Source organism: Gallus gallus, chromosome 7 (genome assembly GCF_016699485.2).
Source record: "Gallus gallus isolate bGalGal1 chromosome 7, bGalGal1.mat.broiler.GRCg7b, whole genome shotgun sequence".
Lineage (NCBI taxonomy): Eukaryota > Metazoa > Chordata > Aves > Galliformes > Phasianidae > Gallus > Gallus gallus.
The window spans coordinates 20,845,326-20,872,144 of record NC_052538.1 but is presented as its reverse complement, the minus strand read 5'-3'; the positions used below and the strand labels follow the sequence as shown (position 1 = coordinate 20,872,144).

General features: G+C 34.6%; 1 protein-coding gene across 7 annotated transcripts in view; it reads left to right on the top strand.

The window, feature by feature from the left end:
• The window catches only part of SLC4A10 (solute carrier family 4 member 10), a 154,439-nt gene that overhangs the window by 84,391 nt on the left and 43,229 nt on the right, over positions 1–26,819 (top strand). For 5 of the 7 annotated variants that reach the window (XR_001467521.4, XM_040703803.2, XM_015289718.4 and 2 more), the window contains exons 5-7: positions 4,636–4,796; positions 14,808–14,996; positions 26,047–26,138. Coding sequence is in view for 6 of the 7 variants with exons in the window: in XM_040703803.2 (XP_040559737.1) it covers positions 4,636–4,796; positions 14,808–14,996; positions 26,047–26,138 (442 nt within the window). In the remaining variant the exon portion in view is untranslated. The remainder of the gene's footprint in view (positions 1–4,635; positions 4,797–14,807; positions 14,997–26,046; positions 26,139–26,819) is intronic. The other 2 variants (XM_040703804.2, XM_015289719.4) reach the window with 1 other exon arrangement.

Here is a 26,819-nt window from a genome sequence, read left to right as displayed (position 1 = left end):
AAAGCCTTTTTAAGATAAGAATAGTGAAACACTTGAATAAGTTGCCCAGACTAGATCACCTTTAAAGGTCCCCTTCCAATGCATATGATTCTGTGATTTTGAACATACAGTAATGGATTTGAAAATTGCGGGTATTGAGAAAACAGTTCATGTTCAAATCTATCTGATAGCAGCTTGATGTCATGACTGGAAAATAGTGGCTAATTTGAAAGAAGTATTTGTCAAACTGCTGGATCGCAATTACTTGCTCATATGAAATTAAAATTTCGGGAGACTACCACTTCATTTCCAGACAGGGAGGAAAACTGACACTTTGGAACCAGGAGGAATATCTATAGGCTTGAATTTTAATGAAGTTGCTTTGAAAATAAACCTCTGTCCATACTTTAGAAAGTAAATTCTTAATAGTAACTCATTAGAAAATGAATGTACTAGCAAAAAATCAGAATTCTGAAGAAGTAGAAATGCATCTCCAAATGGACCAAAATTCCCAAAGTTACTAGGTCAAAAAAATCCTTACATTTGTCACTTCTGTTTTGTTTCTGACATACTTATTTCCTTTGGTTTAATCTCCAGACAGCTTAGGCAGGGAAAATCTGGTGTGGAAATTGATACAGATTGTTAGGTTACATCAATAACATTGAATCCTGAGTGGGTTGTAGGTGCACACATACTCCAGCTCCCTGCTGCAAATATAACAGACTATGAAATAGAATGCGTTGTAACTCACCCAACTTCATACTGTGTACCAACATGCTGTAACCAAGTCTCCAGCGAAGTGTGCACGCTTCTTTTTTTGACTCCTGAAAAAATCAGTGGAGGTGACTTTAGAAGATCTTTTATATACACGTATATCTGTTATATATTTTTTCCTGCAGTAACAAACTTGAGTGAAGGTCTTGTTGGCATGATTTGTCCCAGCAAATGTCCAATCTGAGGAACTAAATCTCATTATTAGTATAACTGTTCTAGACTTTACCAACACAAGAAAACTATACAAATTAAACCATTCTATATTATTGGACTATCCAAATAAGGTAGTTGCTATCTAGAAGATATATTTCAAGCACATAGAATACGTGGCATGCAAGATCAGAATATATGTGAAGTTAACATTGTTTTCTGGGAAATCATGAACGGCTTTTATTTCTTAATCATATCAATTTAAGTGGTCAAACTGTAGAAGTGTGTGTATGTATGTGTATGTATATATTGTATATATATGTATATACTGTATATGTATATATATAAATATATATATATGTATTTGGCTAAGAACTGTAATGTAGAAAATTGTTACACTTGGGATCCATGCCTGAGTTTGGATTTCAAAGTCATATCTATCCTTGAATCTTGTATATGAGTTCAGAGGGTTGTTGAAATGTTTACTGTAGTCTTAAAACCCACATATATGATTGAATGACTGTAAGATTAAAGATTTACTTGTTTTATGTTTTTTTCTACTGTTTCTTGCTTTGCATGTTAAATAAGGATAATCTGATGTAATAATTCTGAGGCATAGTTCTGAAAAGCAAGAAGGTGATAAGCATGATTTTCACTTCATGAGTAAATTTGTAATGCTTCTTAAATAGAAATTTAGTTCGAATGCAGAATTCTCTCAGCTGGGTATGATTTGTGTTTATGTAGTAGACTGTTAGTTCATTAGGTAAAAATGTAGGATGTGTTTGAATATGTAAGTTTTAGTAACAGGAAGAAATTGGATCCAACCTATGAAATTATACTCTTTAAATAGATTGAAACTTGGGTGGATGTGATCTTTATGGAAAAAAAAAATTATTTGAGTCATAGTAATAATTTTCTATGTATTTTATTGCTGTGCTTGAACATTCATGTCTGATTGACACCATAGACCCAGGAGCTTTAATTAAAAGTCGTACGATGATTTCTATGTCCATGTAAGATATGAGCTCTAGTTATGATGTTTAAGAGATTGCTTGCTTTTGTTTTGTCACCTGTTTTCATGAAACCTTTAAGAACATGTTTATCTTCTATCTGTAATTTCAAATCTATTTAGAATTGGCTGTTATGTTCTAAATTGGGCAGATTGTAGCAGTATAATCAGATAAGTAGTATTGAAGACAGTTTATAAGAACAGAAGCCAATGATAATATGAGATTTCTGATCAGATTCTGTAAGAATCTGTGCTCAGATAATTGCTTTTTTGTATATATATGCATGATTTTTAGTCTTCTGTTTGAATCAGCATAAAACGAAATTATTGTACGCTAGAAAGAATTGGTAATATCCAGGTACGAATATCTTCTAAAACTCCTAAAGGCATAAGAAACATGGACAAAAAATGGAGAGGGTTGTGAAGGCAAAGCTATAAATAATTGCCTCCTAAGAGTCTGTAAGATAGTTCATCATGTTTGGGATGTTATGGCCACGATATGTCTAGCACATTTTTAGGTTAGAAGCATGGGTACTATGAGTAAACTAGAAGCTGCCTTTCCTTATGAAGTTCAAATGTAGCTGTAAAATGGAGGAAAAAAAAAAAAGAAATTATTTTTTTGTTTTTCATTTTTCCTCCCTCCTTCTTTGAAACCTTCATGGCTTGCTGTAGCTCATCTCTTTCAAATCAGGGCTTTGAATGTGATAACAGTGGGGGATGAGTTAATGTATGTTTAATGTCTTGATGTTGCTTTTGAAAATCCTAGTGGAAAAACCTCATTTGCATATATGTATTAGAAACTTAATTTTAAATTCATTATCCAGCTTTCCGGATAGTGGATGCAAAGTTTTTTGTGTGCTGTGACCTTCTTGGCTCTTCTCTGGAATGAAAACAAGGAAGGAAATAACCCAACTAGATTCAGAGGGAGAGGAGAGATTGAGGCGAAGGGAGAGAATAGAAGTGTAATGGAGGAAAGGGTCTCATGGGCAAAGATGAGATATGAAAGCAGGCTGACACAGAAGAAATGGGGGGGGGGGGAAATGTTTAAATATGAAGAGGAGACAGATAGGCACAGGAAATTGAAGATTTTTACAGGAGAATAGTAGAGGAAAAATTGGGAGGAAATGGTGTTTTTAAATAAAGGAGAAGTTTTTAAATAAATGAGAAGGCAAGCAGCTGGTGGAGTTAGAATCAGTCAAGTGCATCAGTAATGTAGCACATCTGATGGTGATGAGTGCATCACAGGAGTGGTGTCTACTTGCAGCTTAGCATCAGAAGTGGAAGAATCTTGTACACAGTGATGGCTGCAAGGAAGAAAGTGTAGAATATCTGTACGTGGGCATACTTTGCAGGTAGGAGCAGTATTAGGTGAGTGAGACAGGAATGGAAGAGGATGGGTGCATCTGTTGAGCTACTGGGCTGAGGGGTTTGGTTACATTGGAAATTGCTTAGACCTAGAGGTCTTAAGACTCTACACTTCCCTGCTGTCTGGAAATCAGTGTGAAGGTGCTGTCAAGATGTGAGGCTCTTTCTGACTTCTCTGTTGCTTGGTCCACATAAAATAAACAAATGCTGTTACTGTTGTCAAATGATAGAGGCTTCTGCTGTTGCTGCAGCTATTCAAGGCCTGCCAGGCTGGCATGCTACGTGTTTCCATACAGCAGCATCTATGTAGGATTGAAGGACTTAAAAACTTCAATTTAAAACACTTCTGCATAAGTGAACAGACTTTTGTGGGTTTTGCTTGTGTGTTTAGCATTCTTTGAACATTTTTAGTGTAATTCTTATCAGCAAATTATTAAGGAGTCATATGAGTAAGTTCATCCAGCTGGCTAGTAACAAAGACTTGATCTGACATGTAAGTTTCACATTGTGTTCAACTTTACTGAAGTCTCTTGAGAGTCATACAGAACGCAAGAAGAGCCAAATGAGCCACAAAATAGATGCAGTTATGTTACTGAGCTCTAAAGTGCTGTTTCATATCTTTCACATGGTGGTTTTTCAGAATAAGGACCATATTTTAGGGCTTGGAAGATACACAAATATGTATACTCTGTCTGCATGTGCTTGCACATTTATGTGCCTGTGAGGTTTTTCATTTTAATTGACGGAACTTTTAAATGAAGAATAGCCTAAATTTTGCATAATGTTTTACTGCTGTTTTGAGTGGCTTATTGCAGCTAAACAACTAAAGTTCATATCGCTGTCTTGTGAAAAGCTTATGGTGGTGATAATACATTGATGCATTAACACTTCAAGGAATCTCAATGTATGTTACTTTAAATGAATAATATATATAATGTATTATCATTATATTACTATTATATAACATATAATATATATTATTTTTGTTATATATTATAATGATATAAATCTTTATCCTGTGGTGATCAAATTATAAACTTGTGTTTAGTATAGAGTGTTTCTTACTACATATAGCTTTTATTTTTTTTCTACAATAAATTCTTATCTTGAATCCTTTTCATAATTGTTCTCATTCTATCATAGTGTTATCATTTTATGGTAGAGAATTGCTCAGAGTTTTTGGAAAATGCAGAATTATTTTTTAATATGCTTCTATTCATCTCTGTGACATGTTTAACAGTGCTCTTGCAATATCCATGGAAGTAATGTATTTATATTTCTTATACACTGTTGTAAAATTGGTTGCTTGCGGCTGTAAAGATGGTTATTTGGAGTTACAAAATTGGTTGCTTGCACAGGTGGTTGAAGTTTGAAGAAGATGTAGAAGATGGTGGGGAGAGGTGGAGCAAACCATATGTTGCCACACTGTCACTTCATAGCTTGTTTGAGCTGAGAAGCTGTATCCTGAATGGCACAGTTTTGTTGGACATGAGAGCTAACTCCATAGAAGAAATTGCAGGTATGTATTGATGCTGCATTTAATAGCTACGAAAATTAATTACAGGAATCAAGATGCATGGTGCTTACAAGAAAGTCTTGGAAATATTTTGCTCTATGTGTTAGAAAAGAATCTAAAATCAGACACAACCAATGTGTTATTCTTTTGCATTTTCAGTTTTTGCTATTTTCAGTGTCAATTCTCAAGTAAGGGAGAGAATCAAAAGGGAAAAGAGAGCACACTGAGGATATCTTTCAGTAGAAAAGATACATTCTTTACGCCTGCAGTGCCACGTCACTTTGTGAATTATGCCTGTGCTAATTTCCACCAACTGAAGCTGCTGTTACTCTAACTGCAGACAATCTAGCGTAAAAACAAAACATAAAGGAATATGCATTATAGTTATACAACATGAAATCAGACCAGCTTAAAAAATGTCTGAGTTAAGAATGAGATCAGAACTAGTATTTTTAGGTATAAGTTTTTTAACAAGTTTTAAGATGTGTTTACTTTAGATAAAGTTGAGTGTGTTTTCTTTTTAATGAATTTGGCAGGTCAAATTCTAGCGCTGTTGAGAACAGAAGTAGAAATCAAGCGAATGTAATGCATGAGCCTTCTGTCCCCAAAATAAGAGAATGAAACTGAATGCCATTTCCTGTTTTCCTGGTATTCCCTATAAGGACAAATTAGTTACTACAGGAGGCTGGCAGTATGTTTGTTACTGTAATGGAGCAGGTTGTGAGGGGCAGTATAGGACAGATGTGTAATACAGTCTCAGACAACCCTAAAACTTTGAATGTGACTGCTTGGCAATGCTAGCATCATCGAGTGCAGTATGATATGTTTTTCTCTCTTTCCAGATAAAGCAGCTAATTTGAATTAGATTGTTTATAAATAATTTTGTTAGTAGACAAGATAAAGTAAGTTTCCTTTAATGTATCAAGGCAGAGGTAATGTGTGTTATAATGCAAATATATTTAAGAAGGTCTTTAAAATCCATTATTAAAGTGACGCTCCTCTGTTTGTGCTTCGATGTGTCCTGGATAGCTTCTAGTGCTGTATTTTTGATCCTGTTTAAAAAATTTCTGTCCCTACCATCAGTGATGACACAGCAAAGAGCTACGCTATTTTATCATCTGAGGTCTCTAATTTCCTGTTTCTCTACAGTTAGTGAGGGCTAGTCTCATACTCATCATGGTTATTGGACTCCAAATTCTCAATAACAATATGAAGGATTATTTCATGTGTATAACTTGCTTTATATCTTCTTAATTAAAAAAATTTACCTTGCTTCTACCTTACTGGATTTCACAATGCTTCTGAAAATGATGCTGTATCTGTGAGTCATATATTTGATATTTTATGTAATTTATACGTTGCATGGCATTTTAGACAAATATTAGTTTAGGCAATATTAAATAAAGCTATATGTTAACAGAAAATGTAGAGTAGAGATACCTTTTGTTGATTTAAAGATACCAAAGACAGTGCAAGAAAACTTTCCATTGTTCAGGACTATGAAGACAACTGTTTTACTGATGATATGAAAGTCTAGGCAGGTGTCAGATATACTTTGGTTTAGTTATTTAAAAGATCAGATAAGTGAGATACTGTTCAGTGGGTTATATTTAACAGTGGAAGCAAAATGTGCTACTCTCTGCATTTACGTTTCCCAAATTGTTTATGTCAAACTGATGCAAAATATTATACATTCAAACCTGCAGAAACTTGTGTGGGTTTCCACTGCATGCTGAGATCTGGTTCTCCCGTGAATCATGGTCTGTGAATCAGAGCTTGAAAATTTTTTTTCTTAATGATAGCAGCTAAACATGAAAGACAAAAAGCAGCTGATTGCATGAACAAATACATTTATCAGTATGCTGCTTTGCTGTTTATTTTTTAAAAATCAAGAAGCGCTCGGATCAGCTGCTAGATGTTCTTTTATTACTATTTGCTTAAATAGTGCACTAAGATTTTTCAAGCTTGAGTTTGAGCATTTTTAATCCAGAAGTCACTCACCTACTTCCATAGTCACTGAGAGATCCTTTCCAGAATTGTTTTCGTTCATGTGGGGATTGTCAGCATAAAAATATTACTTCAGCAGGGTTCTCTATCCCCCAGCAGGAAAATTCTGAATAGTGAAACCAAAATAAATGTACATTTATAGTCGCTTAACACCTCATTAGTTGTAGTTGTGTTGGTTTTGCTTTGTTTAGTTTTTAGTTAATATGCCCAAGAACTCCACTTTCCCACTACTAACTGAGGTTTGAAACTCATCACAGGTGTAAGTTGTTCCTTGGTACAGGATTGGATGAGTTACTGTAATGCTATTTTGAGTCAGTTTTGCTTTGGGGATATCTACATTTTTCTTTTTTGGCTAGAATTTTTATTCCCTCTGAGAGGAAGCTTTTGATGACTTTTGTGAATTACTGTGTGCTGTTCAAACTCATAAGTACCTCACGCTGTGGTAGATGTGTGTGTATTTTATTGGTTACTTTATTTGATTTGAGTGATAGGTGTGTCTTTATGATAAGGTGATAAAGTTTGCAAGGGTTTTTGTAATTGAGAAATGATTTTTTCCACTGCCAATTCAATAAGCAATGAGGGGTTTTTATTTTTATTTCTAAGCATTTCTAAGAGTCAGCAGACTCTTACTGTGAGTGAATCATTCTATGAATTACCCCTCTTCTGTCTTAAGTTTCTCTGAAGAGTTTTATCTTCCTTATAAATAGAATTCCTATTCTATTTGCTCTTGTCTGTCATAATTGTGTGTGTTGTATTTTTCTTCCTCAAGCATGTTTCTTTACAATTTCTTACTATAATGCTATGTATGAGGTGGTTCTCTCCAGTATTAACAAAATGTTACAGAGGCACAAATTAGGCAGCACTGGTGTAAGGAAAGATCTTAATGGTAGTAGTGGCAAGCATGCCATCATGACACGTATGCTAGACAAATTAGAAATGTGGTAATTCCACATAGCATGTTGGTCTACTGTTTTTTTCATACAAGTTACTTCTGGAGCTGAAGATGGGGCAGAATTTCTCAGGAAATTTTTTCCCATCTCTTCTAGTAAGTTGCTATTCAATGTCAGTAGTTATCACAGATATAATCCTATGTATTGTGCTATACAGTTCAAACATTGTTTTTACTCTGGAGTTGATGTCTATTCAAACTGTGTATGGTGTTCCTGAATGTTAGAGTTGAAATAAATGATTCCTAGTCTGTTGGCTTTGGTTGTTTTCAACATTTCACTCACTATACTAACCTCAGTTCTTTTGCTTCTGATTGACAACTCAACAGTATGTTTGTTGTTGTTATTGTTGCTGTTTAAAATTTCATCTGTTGATAACTTTCTGCATTACGATATTTCATCTTATCTTTTAAGAACAACTAAATTAGTTGTTCATATGTAGTTTATTTCTTTTCTTTTTACTTGATTCTAAAGCTTTTTTTTTCTTTTTCTTTTTTTTGGGGGGGGGGGGGGGGGGGGGGGAGGGGGAAATGCATGTTATGTATTTGTATTGCTGGTAACATCTTGCTATCTGGGCTACATTCCAATTTCAAATTATACTGTATATGCAGTACCAGTCTTTGTATCCCTGAAAGAGTTATACTTAATCTACATTGCTAAATTGAGACAAAGAATTCTTGTTTGTTCTGGTCAAGGCTTTTAATTTATAAATGCATATTCACTAAAGCACAGAAGTCCAGCACTTAGCCCTTGAAAGTTTCTTCTATTTAAGTCTGTGTCTTAAGATCTTAATGGGCTTGTGGTAAAATCTACAGAGGAGAAAATATCTTTCATACTGTTTGTATGGCTCTCAGAACATTTTGTATTTCATCCCTGGTAACTCTGATAGTTCTGCATAAAAATATTTTGGCACAAGTGATATAGTGAGAATTTTTAAATCATCCTGTCTTCCAGCTTGTCCATTCTTGATTAGATTCTTTCTCATTCCAACTCTTACTAAAAAATGACTTAATCTACAAGGCTGGAAATTTCTGTGGACAGGCACCCAATTTTCTTTGTTGATAGAGAGCTTATTCAGACTTACAATGTCGAATTCACAGGCAATGTCTTACTACAGTAGAGACTCCTGAGATGAATTTCCAACATTGTAATCAAGCAGGGAAAACAGCGTGTTAATTCCTGACATTTTTCAGATTGTTCTTAAATTCTATGCAATGTTTTTTTTTCTTTGAAAATGGCTCAATTCCTCTGCTGAAATGTATCATGTTAAAAATATACTTCTAAGTTTATTTTAGGCCTTTTCTTTTCTTAATGTGACTTATTTTTTAAAAAATGTCTTTGAAGTGGCTCCTTCATGAGTAAGCTAGCACTGCGTACACCAGGAATTCCATTGAACATTTGATGTAGTAATATTTCATCGATCACTTCTGTATAGAACATATGCTAAAAGGAAGTCTGAAAAATCTATGTAATCAAAACAGTTTATTTTGGAACTTGTCTCTTGAGGAGATATTTGCCAGAATCTGACTGCACCATTAGAGAGCAACTTCACTGTGTTGTTCAAGTTGGCAGATGAAAATGTTCTCTTTTGATATTTTCATTTAGTTCCTTTGAAACCATGTAGCTTCTCAAATTACCATCTGTTTTTTTTTTTTTTAATTGTAATCACTGAATGAACCAAAAAGGTTTTTCCATTTAACATATGATGCCATTTTGTATCATTTGGTTCAAAAACTGTTTGGTCCAGCCTTTAATGGCAATACATTCTCTAAATCATGAATCACAGATCTTGCATTTTCTTGTAGTTCTGTGGAGTGTACTGTGAACAAATGTCAAACCTTTTCAAATACAAATTGTGCCCCCTGAGTTAGTTGGTGGTGCTTTGATGACTTGCACATATTTGAATTATTAAAGTTTTATTTATTTAAAAAAAAACTTTAATATTTTTTTGAAGTATAATTTTAAATATTCCCATGCTTATCAATGCAGATACGGCTGTTTTTCTTTTTTTTTTCCCAAGCAGTCTTTTGTGTATGTTTCTCACAATCGAATTTTCAATCTGTGTAACAGCTTAATCTTGTGATTGAGGTCACTGGACTCTGCTCAGCAACTCAGGGCATTACATACCAAGTGTGCAGTTTTATTGATTTCAGTAATATCATGGTAAGCTTTAATTTGAACAAGTCTTCTTTTGTCTTTGTTTGCTCAAAGCTATATTTCTCCATCACAATGATCTATTTAAACTGGCTCCAGTTCAGATTTTATTTCACCGATTTCCTTTGTTTCAGCTGCAATACTCATGTTTTACTATCTCTCTGTCAGTGCTTTTATGGTAAATTTAGCTTTTATTACAAACACTGCAACAAAGCACTGGATTACCTGTCAGCAATCTGTTTCTCTCAATTTGACCCTCCACCTGGCTTTTGTTCAGCTTTCACCTTCTCACTTGCACAGATTTTTGTATTTGTTTGCTTTATTTACAGCTTGCCGTGCTATGATCACCTCCACAGAGAAGCATTTTTCAGGTTTTTTTTCCTTTGTGTGTAAGCTATAAATTTCTCACCAACAGTTAAGTTATATGGCATATTTTTTTGTTTTTGTTTTCTCCCATGTCAACGGCAAGTTTGAGAATATTTTAGACTGCATAAGTCAGTCTCAGTTATCATTTTCTGTATATGTAGAATCAATGTCACTCATAGCTCTTGCTCCACATACAGATGCAAAATATATTGTCCTGTGATGCCTGCAGAGTTGTTTTGGTAGCATCCACTATGGGATGTTAGAATAGTTCTGTGTTACAACATTTCTTGTTCTCTGAGCTTCAAACTGAAAATATTAGCCCTGTGTGATGTTTTGTGAACATGATAGTCCTTGCTCTTCAAGATGGAGACCCTTAGTTTGAAAAACTGACATTTGTCACTGTCCCTCTTTCCTTTTCAAGTATTTCAGCTGAAAACTTGAATAAAGCAAATTCAGGTAGAGCTGAAAATAGAATCTGGCACTCAGTGCAATGGAGCACTTTACTTCTTTGGATGAACAGGCTAAATCCGCTGGCTTATGTAGCTCATTTATAATCACTGTTGTAAACACCAAAATCAGGCCTTGGATCATAAATACAGCCCAAGAATCTTAATTGTTAGTTTTCTATAGCTCTTAGTGCCTGACACACTAGGGAAATGTGTAGTGGGGTACAGGTTAATGACGGGTTAGGTTAAAAGGCAGCCTTTCATCTGCATGTCCTGCATAACGTGCTGCTGGTGTTTCCTCATCTTTAAGAGAAAGAAAACAAGCACAGAACAAACCTTGGCTTTTAAATTAGATTTTGTAGTCAGCTGTTATTGCAGTCATGACACACAGAAAAGCCCATGTGTTCTTTTCTTCTTTTTTTGTCATTAATCTCTTATTTTGTCCTGCAATTGTAGTTATAAAATTTGGAAGATTGAGGGGTGTAAACTATATCAGAAGAATATAGAGAATATAGGCTCAGGAAATCAAAGCTTGTTTGTTGCTTTTCTTTTTTTTCTGTCTGGTATACTGCTCAAAAATAAGAGCTCCAGATCTTGTTTGTTTACTCATTGCTGTAGTAGAGAGATCCAGTGTAGCTTTTCTGTTAGATGCTACTTGTTTGACTTTAAAGGTATTGTATTGCCAGAGAAGTGCACTTTCTCTACAAATTTACTCTGAGTTTCACATAGGAGTTGTCTAAAAAAAAGTTCTTCTGACCTGATGGGCATCCTGTGAACCTAGAGAAACAGAGAGCTGTTACTCTAGTGCTTTCTTGCTCATGTTTGCTTGGATCTAGGATGATACCACGTGGCTCTAGCTGCAGGTCCTTGTACAGCACCCACTGCAAGGAAGCTATGGTGTCTAATAGCCATCTCTGTGGCAGCCAACCTGCTCCTATGTCTTAGCTGACCCTAGGGATGTGATGCCTGTGGTTTGCTGTGCTGGGCTTGTACAGGTGAGCCACACTATACTTGAACTAATGTGAAGTTCTGCAATCCTGATGCTTTAATTCACAACTTTTGTAAATTGTTCACAGGTGATGGGGAGTTATATTTGAGTTAGTACAATAACTTGTTTACATTTGCCCTGAAAATAAATTTACAGATGGATACGTTTTAGGTAAATGAAATATTATAACAGAGAAAGTGTTCTTGAAACTGTGTGAACTCCCAATTTCTTTTGAATTTTTTAAACAACTAGAGCAGGAAGAATATCTGTCTTTAGAAGCTTAAAAAATGTATTAATTATAAGCCAAGATTCCTTACTGAGGAAACAATCTGTCTCAGTGATTTTGATGTCAGCAGAAATGGTATGTGAGCAATTAATAGAATGAGTAAAACTATGTAGCTGGGTATTCCACGCGTTGCATTTCATTGAAGACTGTTGTGAAATAATAATAAAAAGATAATCTGTGTCCCTGATTAGAAGGGCTCCATAAGGTGTAAAAGAACATTCAAGAGGAAAATTCTTTAAATGTTTTTAAAAAGTCCACATATCTTTGTTGCTTAGCATGGAAAGCCCAGAGAGTCTGGATAACTCGTATATAGGTTGTAGGTCTTTTTTTTTATTTTATGGAATTTGGAGAAATGGTTATGTGCTCTGTGTACAGAAGTGCCTATGAAAAACAACTTTGGAAAGTAGATGCAGCTTCAGCTGGTCGGATCACACAGTATCGTCCTTGTCACAGTGTTAAGGAAGTAGTATCTGTTTTGAAAATTAGATGTTTAAAATGCTCTTTTTTACCATTTGATCTCAGGCTTTAAACCATGTTGCTCTTGTTTTCAAGCTTACCTTTGGAATCAATAGAGCTATCAATAACATTGCAGATTTTCTCTTTTTCCTGGCATTTTCTGTCCTTCAGTGGAACATCTTAAGTATTGACATCATCCTCCAAATTTAACAGACGTATTTAATATGCAAAACACTGTAGTTCTAGGAATGACAATATGGAAGTGGAGTTCCACTGATCTGTAAGAAAGGAGATGGTCACAACTCTAAATTTGACTGTTCTATTAGACCTTTTTTCAGCTCTCTTTTTGCCTTAGAGCAACTCAAGACAATACTTGGTTTTACGTCTTGTATAATTTGTCTTTTGTCACCAGAATTAAAAATAATGGAGATGAGGATCTTCTAATTTGTGCTCTAGCCCAAATGCCCCAGGTTATATGATTATTTTTTTTCTCTGAAGTTCATATCTCATAGGAATTACTGGTCTGGTTTTGGTACTGCACATAGTCGTGTACTAAGCCTGTTGAAAAAGAGTAGTCTTAAGTCTTATCTTCAGGATAAGAGACTTTTCCTAAGAAGGCAGTGAAGCTGAGTGGGAAAATGGATACTTTTCTTGAAGCTGGTGTTTTCATTGCTTTTTTTTCCTAGTGTTGCAAACATGTTCTTATTCTTTGCTCTTTCTGAAGAAAATTCACTGAAGCTTTTCTCTTGAATTTGTGCCACCCTTTCTTTTGACTGTTGCTCTCTTATTACCATGCCTCTGCCTCTTCCATGTGGGTCTAGAGTAATAGGAAAAACTCAGTTCATCTTGGCAGGGATCACAGAGCTGCCTGCCCAGGTGAAGAACTCCGCAGGCAGGCTATATTAGTTTAGGCACAGTACACAAGTAGTGTTACTCCAAGATGTGAACGGTTGAGTCAACATATTTGCTAATACTGTGTAGAATATAATTGCTGGAGAGGGTCACAGGTGATGTTAGAAAGGTCTGTACCACTCTTCATGATGAGATGCAGATACAACTTATGTCTGCATTTGCATTATCTATATATATAAAGAGCTGTTGGGAGCCTCTTCGCATTAAGTGAAATGTGTTGTTGTAGTTCAGCTCTTAAAGTAGCTATGTTTAACACACTGAATTGTTAAGTGGATGTTGAGAACTTCAAAAGAAATTATTATTATTTTTAATGCAGATGTGAGTAGTTGACTTAGTAATTAAACTCTGCATATAATTATTTAATGCTTTTTATTCTCACTCTTGTGGTTGGCAATTATCAGAGACCTGACAAATTATGTTTCTACTGATGGTGCATCTGTTTTTTATTTTCTGTGCTCTGCTTGCTTTGCTGCTGGGTTTACTGGTAGATATCAATCTGACTTCAGCACAGACTTGTGAGCTGTCTGAATTTTCAGTACAAGAAGTTTTTGACTCAGCTTATTATATCACTGTTTTTGTGCAGTAGTTTATTCTAATGGATATGTGAGGACATTGTGTACTTAAATGCTGTTTTACTTGCTTTGATACAGACTTTTTTTCCCTTCCTTCTGGTATGCATTATTACTGCTGCTAATAGAATTCCCCTAAATAATGATTAAAATAATCCTAGAAAATTCTCGACAGTTCTTTCCCGTTTGAAATGTATAATTTTATCTCTTATTAATAGTTTTGAATGTAAATATGTGAACATTTTCTGCCAGTGGACTGCAAAAGTGACTGATATTTTTTTAGGGATCAATTTTACTCACACATCCATATAATGATTCTCTTGCTTGGACATATGCATTGAGTAATTGAAAGCAATTCTATTGGTTATTTCCTGTATCTTATCTCGTTATTTTTAGTATAGTATTTTTTAAGAAAATGTAGTTGTAAAAAGCAGAGCTAGACTATGATCTTCTGTGGTAAGTATAAAAGGAATCAAAAAGTTATTTCTTCTCACAGCAAGACAGTTCTTTATAGCAAATAAGGTACCGGCTTTTTGTAGGAGAGAAGACACCTTAGATACATCATATTCCCATACATAATACCTTTTAAACCTGGGATTACTTTGGGAATGATTTCCAGGCTACGTAGGTGACCTTGGCATGGAAACTTCATACATTTTTGAGGTACTGACCTTGTTATATTAATACCTTTATTTATTTATTTATTTATTTCTGAGAGCGAAACACATTTAGATAAAACATACCATTGAATTCTGTTGTGCTAAAGGAACATGTATCTTTGATTTATAATCCTGTAGGGCACTAACTTGTTATTGCAACTTCTTTGATGTGAAGTTTTTCGTCTTCCCCTCTTTTGTTATGTTTACATACTTGTTTTTTTCAGATATGATTCTGGACCAGCAGGTGGGCTCTGGGCAGCTCAGTGAGGATGTTCGTCATAGAGTACATGAGGCATTACTGAAACAGCATCACCATCAGAACCAGAAGAAACTGAGCAATAGGATCCCGATTGTGAGATCCTTTGCTGATATTGGAAAGAAGCAATCTGAGCCACATTCCATGGATAAAAATGGTAATGTATTGCTTTATTTTGCATTTTGAACTTTCAGTAACATCTGCCTGTACAGTATTGCTTGTGCTTTGTACCCACAGTTTGAACTTCAGTGATTACGCTCTGAGAAGTTCCTGTATAAAAATATAACCTTTTATATGCGAGAGTGGTTCCTCTTAAGCATTTAGTAACACACTTGTTTAACTTTGAAATTCAAATATGTGGAACAACTCAGTGCTGTGCAGAGATGTCCAGCTGAACTAGCTCACGTGTTGCAGACAGGTTAGCTTTGTCAGTGTGGCATTCTGTCCTATGTAACTGACGTGGGATGTTGTTCCCTGTACAGGACTGCTTCGGTACATGCTTGGCACTGTATGCAGAGCATTTCAAATTTCATAGTTGACTTTGCGGGGTTAAAATGAGAAAATAATTTTCAAGACACTGTCGGGGAGAGAACACAAGAGCTGTACGTAGTTCTTTCAGAAAATCACTAATTGGAAAATTATGTTTATGAAAATGAATGAGCACATACATCTGCAGAGTTGTTTGACAGGAAAATATTCACTTTTTTATTTAATTTTATTTAATTTTATATTTATTTAATATTCACTCACTTTCATAGAAGCCCTTATAAGTTTACTGTTATACATAGCTATAGTGAAAGATATTTTCTTATTGCCTCTCATTTATGTAAAAGCAGGTACATCTATTGAAACTTGCAGATATTTACAATTAACTCACTAGCATTATTCACTACAGAATTACTGAGCCTCCGTATCCAGTGTAATCAGAACACCTAGGACATTTTAGTCTGGGCAGCACTGGATGTTAATTAGTGACTCTTATTCCAAAAGTTGCCTTGGTTATAACGAACTCTCAGTCCATCCTGCTGTATCTCTGTTTAGGACTGTACTGAGCTCACCTGCCACCTGGGGGGAGGGGGGGGGGGGGAATGACAGATGAGGAAGAAGCCACAGCACAGAGAAGTTGCAGAGTGCAAGAGGAATAGTTGCAGAGTGCAAGAGGAACGTGTACACTGTGAGGTGTAGGATTGGAGGAGACTGAGAGTACTGTAGTGAGTTTTGGTCTGGAAACTTGGAGCTGTCTATACAAAGATAAGATTAACTTTAGTTTCAAGGACATTTTATTAGTTTCACTCGCTGCTGTGAAAAGTTCTAATAGGTACTTCTAAATCTAGCTGCTTCCCTGAGGAATGCTGTAAGACCTAAAAGGAAACGTACAATTTCATCTGAAGAGGATATTAAATAGAATCATAATAATCATGCCAAAATATCATTTCAAGAGTAAGAGAGAAAATATATATATATTTTTTTAAGATGTGAGCTTTTGTATGTGTGTATGCACAGAAGTAGTAAAAATATGTTGGATGATGGCCCATCTTTAATGCAGCTTTCAAAATAAAACTTTCTTGTTGATTTTATTCAGCTTTTTCTGATGTCCTTAAACAAGTATTCAGTAATAGCTCTAAAGAAATGTAATCCTATTCCTAATTCTCCATGGGAGGAGAGATGGAAGCTTGCACTCCTCAAACTTTCTGTAGTAATTTTTATATAACAAGTATGCAATAGATCTCCTTAAAAAGACCTCTCAGGTCAAACTGTGAAAATATCAACAGTTCAATTTCAGTAACTTTATATATTAGTTGAACTGATGCAGCAGTTCACTCCAGAAACTTCTCAGTTTTACCTATTTTTATTTTCTGTGTGTGTGTGTGTACCTTAATATCTCTATTCAATTATCAAAGAAATAGATTCTGATCAGAATCAGAGCAGCATGTTAAAAACAGTGTTTTCATATTCTCAACAGTAAAGTGATTCTGTAAGTAGGGAGGCATATTATTACAGGTTTTCATTTGTTTGTCTTTATTGTGCAAGATGAAAAACTACAATTCCAGTTCATGTGCTTTTGTATAGGTGCCTCAGAACTCCTGGTTCAAAAAATCACCCGCTTACATTATGTTATTTACATTAAGATAGAACAAACAAACAAAATCCCAAATCTAAATAATTGTTAGGAACATTTATACAAAGATAATTCAGCCTTTTATCTAAATTACAGCAGATCTTTTCAAAAAGGGTCTTTTTGGACACAGATGTATTTTAATCAGTTTGAAGCACTGCTCTCCTGTTTGCATTCCATAAGTGCTACTGCACATTAGGAACTCTTCTGTATTGACCTCTTCAAAATAGGTGGTGACCCTACAATAAAACAAAGAAGAGCTGATTTATTTTAAGTTTCTCTCTTTTCATCCACTGACCTATTAAAAATTTGGAATCTTATTTTGTTATCTGAGTTGTACTAAAATTAGCATAATATTTAGAAAATAAATGTTCAGTCTAAATTTTTTATTTTCTGAAGAATTTTTTTTTTTTCTTCAAGAGAACAGCAAATAAGCATTGCATGGGCTTTAGAGGCAACTATTACCACAAAGCTCCAGGATTAAAGGGATGGGAAGCACGTGGACTACTGCCTTTTCTGGCATGTTGATAGTTATTTCTCTGGCTTGGGTAACCTACCACAATAAGTGGCATGTAAATTATGCGGACGTTATGCTGAGATGCTCATCTTTCAGGAACTTTGCTGTTATTATAGGCTCAATCAAGAGCAGGAATTAGGTTTTCTGACCATTTTCTCTTGCCATTGCCTCATGACCAAATACTAGATTTCAGCTACAGTGTTATACTCACTGCAGTAACATATTTCTTTTCTGATTACTGTGGAACACGTATACAAACTTCTCTTAATGATACAAAAATGATACAAAAATACAACTCTGGGTCAGATGAAAGTAAGAAAAATGAGCTAAATATGTAAATAAAAAAAAAAAAAGCAAAATTGAGAGTTATAAACATCTAATGCTGTTGTTAGGCATATGCTGTGAGACACCTCTTCGTTTCCTGAGAACAAACTGGTACAATCCAATCAAGGCATAATTTTCACCTATTTATACCCATTTGTGCACAAATACTGTGTAGAATGTATGTTCAACAGAAAATGTTTCATGTATTGTCAACAGTAGTGGTACTGTTCCCCCTCATTATTAAAGATGTAGAGAGAGAATACTGATGAACACACAGCCCAGAGATGCAATTACCATTAAGAAGAACCACTTAATTTTCCATGTTCAGATGAGTCAGAGGAAGTTACTGTTTCTGGCTGTAAGGAGATTCTCAGTTTGGTTACATTTATTTTTAGTGTTGACAGGTTAGCTGATAACAATCCGCAGTAGCCTGTAGTTTGTGAGATAAATGGTTCAGAGGAGTTGCCATGTAGTCTATGTCATACAGCTGAAGGTGTAAAACCCCTTCTTTGTCCAGATTCCTTACCCATGGTAGTTTATCAGTGCCGCCATTTCAAGACATTCAAGAATGAAGTCTGAAAATGAAGACATGATCTTAAATTCCATACGTGGCTGTGCTGCTGTCAGTCCACTGTGATATCTTTGCTGGAAGATGGTTATACATATGTACTCCCTCCAGTTTTTTTTTTTTTTTCCTTCTTTAAGAGTGTGTCAGACCATCTAATTAATTTGCTTTGTATTTAGTAGTATTATCTTTTGTTTACAATGGCTTTTCTTCACATCCTCTGCAGGGGTAAGATGTCAGAGTGCTATGGGTTTACTATGCATTTTTAATGCTACCATGCTGTGTTTAACTTTCACTTTTTCATTAAGCATCAAAACTGTGAGAATTAAAAGTCTGCTTTTGATGTTCCAATAAAAAGTGACAGTCAAATTTGGCATAAGAGCAGCAAAAATATATACTTTTTTTCTTTTTAAGTCTAATTTGACACCAAATACCCCAAATAGAGGGTTGCAGTAATTTTAGCATAAATACTCTAAAAGGTAGGTTAAAAGTAGGAATCTTTGTCATTATTAAACAACGTATAGAAAGTTTGACTTGAAAAGCAATTTAACCTGTTTTTTATGGGGAATTGATAGGGTTTTTACTCTGGTATCTGAAAAATTCCTATGACATGATCTAAAAAGCCAAAGGCAATTGCAAATATACAACGCCTTTCTACTATTACTACAGGAATGCTAAAATAATTTCACAAGCCTCTTCACTCACTAAAATGTTCTACAATTCAGAATTTAAGTATGTGAAACATGGGGAAAGTAGCAGATTCAATGAAAATTAAGCAAAGCAAAGAAATTTTCATGATGTACACATTTCCATTTTTTTAAATTAGCTATTTAATTTATAATATAGGTTTCAGAGTACGTGTGTATATACACATATAATAGGATCTAGTAGAACTTTTACTGATTAAAGTTGAAGAAATGAGAGGAGTATAGCAGGATTAATGACTTGTAAATTGTGTTTCCATGTGCATTGTCCTTTATCCATAATAGCATGATCTTTTGCATGTTTTCTGTTCCATATATATGCCAACTATAATTACTGCTTCTTTGGCATCTGAACAAACTATTAGTGTAAAAACTCTTTTATACCACACATCAGGTTTGATTTTGAGAAATTTTGAAATTCTAAGAAGTTGTTTATTGAACTGCCCAAGGGATTGAAGAAATCAGTGGCATGCTAAATTCAGGGTCTTCGGAATTAACTGAATGAGTTGCTGGAGCAATTTACTTTGACAGGTTCTTTGTTGAGCATTTTTTCAAGTTATTTTGGTTGGTGTGTTTGGTTAATTTGGACTTCACTGTTTTTGTGAATATGAGCATGCACAGAGTTGTGTAAGTCTATGCTTGGCATCTGATTAAGGAGAGTATGCTTTGGTATCCAGATAAGTCTAAATTACCAGTTCTCCAATGGGGTTTTTCACTCTACGCGATTTCCTTATCTCTTCTAATCGTTAGGTCAAGCATTTATGACAGTGCTAGCTTACAGCAGGTGAAATTTAAATGATGTCAGTAGTACTATTTGGAGACAGAGAGGCGTTACTTGGAGCCCCCTGAAAAGGAAGGCAGGCATTTCTGGGTATGTGACCAAGTTCCTTCATTTTAGGAGCCGGTTGCAGTGAGTGCCGCGTATATACCGGTTTTCTACCAGTGGTGATTTTTGGATCAGATGCGCTCCTGCTTTCCTTGCAGTGCTGACAGGCCCACTGTTAGTTAATTATAGCTTAAACTATCTAGTACTGTATTTCTTACTTTATATTCTTTTCAAATATATGTATTTTAATCAGAATATATTATCCACAGATTTTTTATCACTGAAATATAACTTGTATTTAAAAACATTTTCATTTGATATTTATTCTTTTTCCATATTTCTTTGTACCCATGATAAAATGTATAAATCTGTATTTGTAAAGCTGTATCATTCATCTTTGTATTTCTTCATTTTGCTCTGTCTTTGTTGTGTCTGTCCCTAACAGGCTCATCTCATCTCTGTATCTTCCTCATCTCCTATCCTTTGGGTTCTGTAAACTCCCTGAAGGTTTGGAGGTAGTATAAATACCTATTCTTGCTTGGGCTTCAGATCATTTCAGGTGTACACCCATGTCTTCATCTGAGTTTCTTGACAGCATGCAACTTCTTGCTGTAGTGATTAAAAAGTGCCTCAGACCTTTGTCGGCAGCTATGGCAGTTATGAGAAGCTTATGTGGAATGATGTTATTTTTTGATGGGTGGGGAGTTATTTTGGATACCATTTCTTTGTAAATCCATTATCTTGCATCTATTTGTAAAATTGCAAATCATAATATTTTAGTTTTGACTGCATGACTTCATATGAATTATGTTTGAGATTCAGGCTTAGTCTCAGAATAGTGCGTGAAATTACTTCTTCTGTATCCTCTTAAACTATATATTTTTAGCAAGCACCAAATTCTGCTTGCTGTTATGCAGATACAATGGAAGTGTGATTTGAAGTGTTATTTATCAAGAGACTTGAAAATACATATACAATTCACTGTGCAAAGGTGGTATCACTACTCTGTTATATTAGAATTTTAATATATAGTTTGGAAAACTTGCTGCTTTTCAGTCTTTGAATTTTAGTCTAAATGGACAGCAAGTGCTTTTAGATTTGGCAAGTTGGTGACAAGTTACAGTGAAAAGCATGAAGACTGTGATAGTTGGCTTGCAAATCAGATTTTTTTTCTTCTGAATGGGAAGAAATACATATGGTTTAGAAAAATAAACTACTTTTTTTCCAGTCGAATTTCCTTTGAGGTGTCAGATACACCCAGTTTGTTTCCGTTAATGGAATGTGGTTTTTTGTCTGTTTAGATTGTACTTGGTATTTGTCATTTGCGTTCTAGAGACTTCTTGTATTTTGACTAAAAAAATACAGTATTCATAGTTCAATGTCTGAAGCTTTAAATTTTAGAGACTAAAAATACGTTGTATATGAGATTAATTTACTGGTATTTTTTTTATTTGACAAAGCGAGTTGTCATAAAATGTGAAGTTCTGAATCTGCAAATGCAGATATCCATTAGTGTAACAAACACAGACTTAACGTTGACTGATTTTTTTTACATGGCTTGGCTTTGCATGACGTAATTGTTTTATGTGAATTTTGGCTCTACGGAAAGCTTTGGCTCTACTGAAAGCTTTTTTTATCTGGTAAAAAAAAAAAAAAAAGTCCAACACTTCTTCATACCAATTTAAAATATAGTTAAAAAATTAAAACTGTTGATACTGATGTTTTAATACATAGATAAGCCTTAGCACTCATTTCAGTGTTAATTTATTTGTTAGATATTAAGTTTTTTTTTGTGCAGGCTGGATATTTCAGTGATAATACATTTGTCTGCTACTTTAAAAATCTGAATAACTTTCTGATGACATCTCTAAGAAGGTGATTTCCATTGTGTAGATAGGCTGCAGGATAAATCATTGCTTTTAAAATTCAGATTTTATAAGTACTCCAAGTATTACATTATACTTTAAAACAAAACAGTATTTATGCCATACAATGCATGAATAAAGATTTTGCTTGAGAGCATTAAAATGGAACTGGCAAGGGCAGAGTAAGGAAGAATAGAACAGGAGGTATGTTGCTACCTTTGTGCCCTCTCTTAAGAAACTGGTAGATTATGTCTTCACCATTCTTGCCAGCTTAGTCCACATAGTGCCAATTTGAAGAATCAATATACTATCTCAGTTAAGACCTCACTGAAATTTGAGGTTGGCTTAAAATCAGAAAATAGGAATGCCTTTGTTAAGTGAAGCTCAGTATTATGAGTGTCTTTCAAAGGAGATATTTAAAGCCTGTTTGGTGATAGTTGTTTGTATACGTATTTATTTGTTTTGAACATAGTGCTTTGGATGTTCATTTGGACATTTGGATATGTTTGGATATTATAAAAGTAAAATTTGGAGAAAACTTGAATTTAGTGTAGTTGTATTTCAGAGATGATTTGATGCAGTGGTGACTGTTGAGCATTTAGTAGAAATTGGGAAGGAAATGTGCATTGCATTTTTTTCTTTTTTTTTCAGTCCAGGTGTTGTGTGACAGCTCCCTCCTTCATTTGCCTAGCTCTTCAACTGTCTGATGTTACCTGGGGCCATCACAGTGCCAGTAGTTTTGTCCTTCATTCAGAGAAAACAACCAGCTGCTGAAATTAAAATCCACTTGAGGATAAAGCACATACATACTTGCCAACATGCATTAGCAAATGGAACAATGGATGGAAAAACCAGTGTAGCATCATGATACACATGTTCACTAGGTAGCCATCGGTATAATTCTGGACCTACTCCATTGATGTTTTCTTATTCACCTCAAAGAAGTCTCCATTAAGTCAACATGAAATTTTACAGAGAATAAAGTTCAGGTCACCTTTGTGGCTTTGTAGGTCTGGAATAGGAGGAAGGTACCAGGTATGAAAACATTCTGGTCTTTCAGACATTCTTGACTGGAGAGAGCCATCATAGCACAGCAGCTACCTATTTAAAGGGCAAAATACATGGATGTTTAATAAACTAAACATGTGTAGAAGTAAAACTCTCTCCAGAAAACAGTTGCTTTATATCTTACTTTCTCTTGAAGGACCACATGGAGATTGAGTTGCAGGTTCTTATTTTGCAGATTGCGTTTTTTCATAACAAATGTGTTTCTGCAGCGTATTATCATATGGGTAACAAAAAGTGAAATTAGCTTTCTTCTCTACCTTGTATCTTTGATCGTTATTTGATCCCGTTTAAAAAAAAAAAAAAAAATCCTTCGTTGTTCCAAGATCCAGAAAGCTGTCTGAAGTTGCAGTTAAACATCTCTTACTGCCTCAAGGTAAAAGTTGTGTTGTAGTCCAGCATATGGGAAAATCAAAGTCTGAGGTCTTCTATTGGCACAGAAAAAGAACATATGCTATTCTTATAAACTTCACGTACTTTCTGTTTGTGACTTTTATTTCCTACCATGTACGCTTTTACTCCCTAAAAGAAAAGTGGACACAGTATTTAAAAGTTAGCATTTTAGGCTATAAACGTAATTGCTTGGGGGACTTTTCACAATTCAGAGTATGATTTTAAAACTTATGGTGTTAAAACTTCAGTATTTATAACACTTGATCCGTGTTACAATGGTCAGAGTTATTTTCTCCCATGTAGATATTCATGTTCCCATTTTCTTGAAATTTTGGGCCCAGAGAAACTATAAATGTAAATCCCTAATTAACAATCGAATGATGATAAATAACTATTTCTTTTGCTTTCCTGCGCTCAAAATCTTTATAACATAATGTGGATGTTTGTATGAGTAATTATTACAATTATTTCCTTTGGTATGGATCCTAGAATAAGGAGGACTCTCTAAAGGAAGAAAGTAAGAGTTAAGTAAGCTTAAGACTTCCTGGTAGAAATATCCCCTGTGCGTTTTATGGCTTCTATTTTAGGGTGACTTAAAGATTTTTTTTTTCCTGTTACATTATTAAAACTATCAGAATACTACAGAAACCATATTAGTATAGAAATTATTTTAATAGTTAGAATGTTAGAGGATCTTTTTTTATAAAACTAAATAAACTTAATAGAGAAAAAATAATGGCATTGAGTAGTATATGGGTATACTTAGCACTAAGGGGATGGTGGAACAATGATAGAACTAGGTGACGCTTTAAGTTCTAATTAAAACAGAGAAGTTGAATGGCCATTTATAAGGATCTTGCATATTTAGTAATTGATGGCCTCCAACTTGTGGAAGTTGTCCCATGTTAAGACTATTAATTCCTAAATATAACATTATTTTAATGTACATTGGTTTAAGTTACAATAATATGTTCTTCTGAAATTAATCCATAATTCTTGCCATATAAAAATTCTGATACTGACTTATTTTTAACTGCTTGGTTAGGCTAACATAATAGTCATGTCTATTTTTCTGTTGTTTTCTGTTTATTTCACTCTAGTCCTAGGAAAAAGCCCACATTTCTGTTCTTGCTTTTATCTTTGTTCTGAATCTGAGAGAAAATTGAAATATTTACATTTAGTAAGATTTTTGCAAATAATTTCTGAAACATTCTGTGCCTATGATTTCTAATCAAAGTAAAATCTATCTTGACAAGCTATCAGCTTGCTTCAAGTCTAAAAACAGATTTGTAGCATGAGATTTTTGCCTAGTGGAAAATGAAGTGTTGATTTTTGATGAAAACCAGCCTTTTCTCAGCAAGTGTTTATACTGAAAATTTGTGGCCAGAGTTAGAGAGGGATGCTGAACTGCTCAGTTTTCACAGAAGCTGGACATTGTAGTTTTCTGACCATGGCTGAGATTCTCTTGCAAGTCTCTTGTCCTGTTCAGTTTTGATCCTACAAACTGCTGTTTCCTGACTGTGGCTGAGGACATGCTTGGACTACAAATGGGTGTAACAAACATGCTGAGGGTACACGATGGCTTTTTGATTTGCCCAAACAATGTGCCTAGCTTAGGATTGTCTTTATAGTCATATGTCTTGAACATATGGTCTTTGTTAGTACTCAAGTTTGGATTGATTTTTGCCAGAATCAATGTTTTTGCATCATAAATTCTTAGTCATATGAGAGACTTTATTTGCTATGGATACAAATATATGCTGGGCACAAGATACTGATTGTTGGCCAGTTGGACTCTACAGTTATTCCTGAGTATGTGTTACAGCAGAAAGAGATAGTTGGCTTATACATTTGCTACTTTTTCCTGTGATTTTTTTTTTTTTTTGGTGTTCAGAGCTATGAGCAGGCCCTGCCATGCCAGAGAGAGCGTTAAGAGTAAAGTCAGGAAGGCCCATCAACCCAGCCAGTTTGTGTTGCTGCCCTACTGCCTGCGTCACAGTGTGTGTGGTGACCTCTGGCTGTGCATGGGAGTAATGCTGACATTAAGTAAAGTATGTTTTATGTGACCTGTATTCGTTACTTAATCTTGTTTTTCTTTTTGAGCTTTTGCTGTCAAAATTTAGTTGGTCACAAGACTTACATCTGGCTTACATGAGACTGAGGTGTGTTTAATCACTTCTTATATTGAGATATTTTTTAAAGCTTCTACAAGGTACTGTACTAAATCCTTACAGGAATTTTTGAAAATGTCTTTGCCGAAACATTTGTTTTATTCCTGTCAAGTTCACAGTGTTCCATACTGAGATGAAATAATCTTAATTTCTAAACTATTTCTTATATTAGCCCACTCTTATGCTAGGTTTTGTAATATTTACATAATCAGAACGTTTTTATACTCATGAGTAAATTTATGGGTATTAGTACTCCTGTTTTATTCAGTGAGGAGTAATCTTGCAGACAGATATTTAAAGAGCTGCCAATTTGGAGCAATTAGTTAAAAAAAAAAAAGCAACAAAACAAAACTATATAAATGCAGGACTTTATTCAAAAGTAACACCTCAAAAAACATAAAGCTTTAATTGACACAGAAAGATTATCTTCAGTATCCTGGGTTGTTTTATATTTTGAGTTATGTTCTCCCATTCTTAGCTGCATGTGATAAATATTCCCTTTAGAGAATGTTACTCTAAATAAGTATTTAAATAAATGTCATGTTTAGATATCATATACACGTGATATGGATGTCACTCTTTAATTCTACCAACTATTTCATTAAATCTTGCTTTATTTATAGAAGTGAATGTTAGTATTCTGTAATGGTATTTCTTTTAGCAGGTCAGATTGTTTCCCCACAATCTGCTCCAGCCTGTGCTGAGAACAAAAATGATGTGAGCAGAGAAAATAGCACGGTTGACTTTAGCAAGGTAAGTATGTTCATTGGCAGCAAAGGGAGCTTCATGATTACCAAATAGATCTTCTAAATACATTGAATCTACGTGAGTTAGGAACAGCTATGGAGTGCAATTTTTTACATGCACATTAAAAATTTTCAAGTACTGAAATGATGTTTATATGTAAAAACAACAACAACAACAAAAATCCTCATTTTCCCAATAAATTACTAGTAATACGAAATGATCATGTAAGAATGTGGATATCCATTTATTGGATTAAAATACAGTAGGTGTATAGCTGGAGGGAAAGTTTTGACAAATGAATAGAAAATTGCCTCAGTACAAAGATAATTCAGCATTCTTGTAATTTGAATTTACCTTTCAGATTTATACTTTTGTAGAAGTAAAACATGAATGTGAACTATGCTTTTTATAACCTGAACTCGTGGATTCCAGATGACTCAAACAGAATGTGTTTCTGTAAACCTATAACTTAATACTTCTGGCAAGCCAAGATATTTCAGTACGCTTCACAAAAGATGTTAGCTGTTCAGTAGTGGAGATTGCAATGACAGTTCAATGTTATATAGTAAAGAAAAGCAAACAGCTTCTCAGCTTTAATGTAAAGGAGAATCCTGATTTAAGAAGTCTGTGTGTATCAAAAACAAACTGTCACATTAGATACAGATGACAGTCCTGACAGGAATGGAT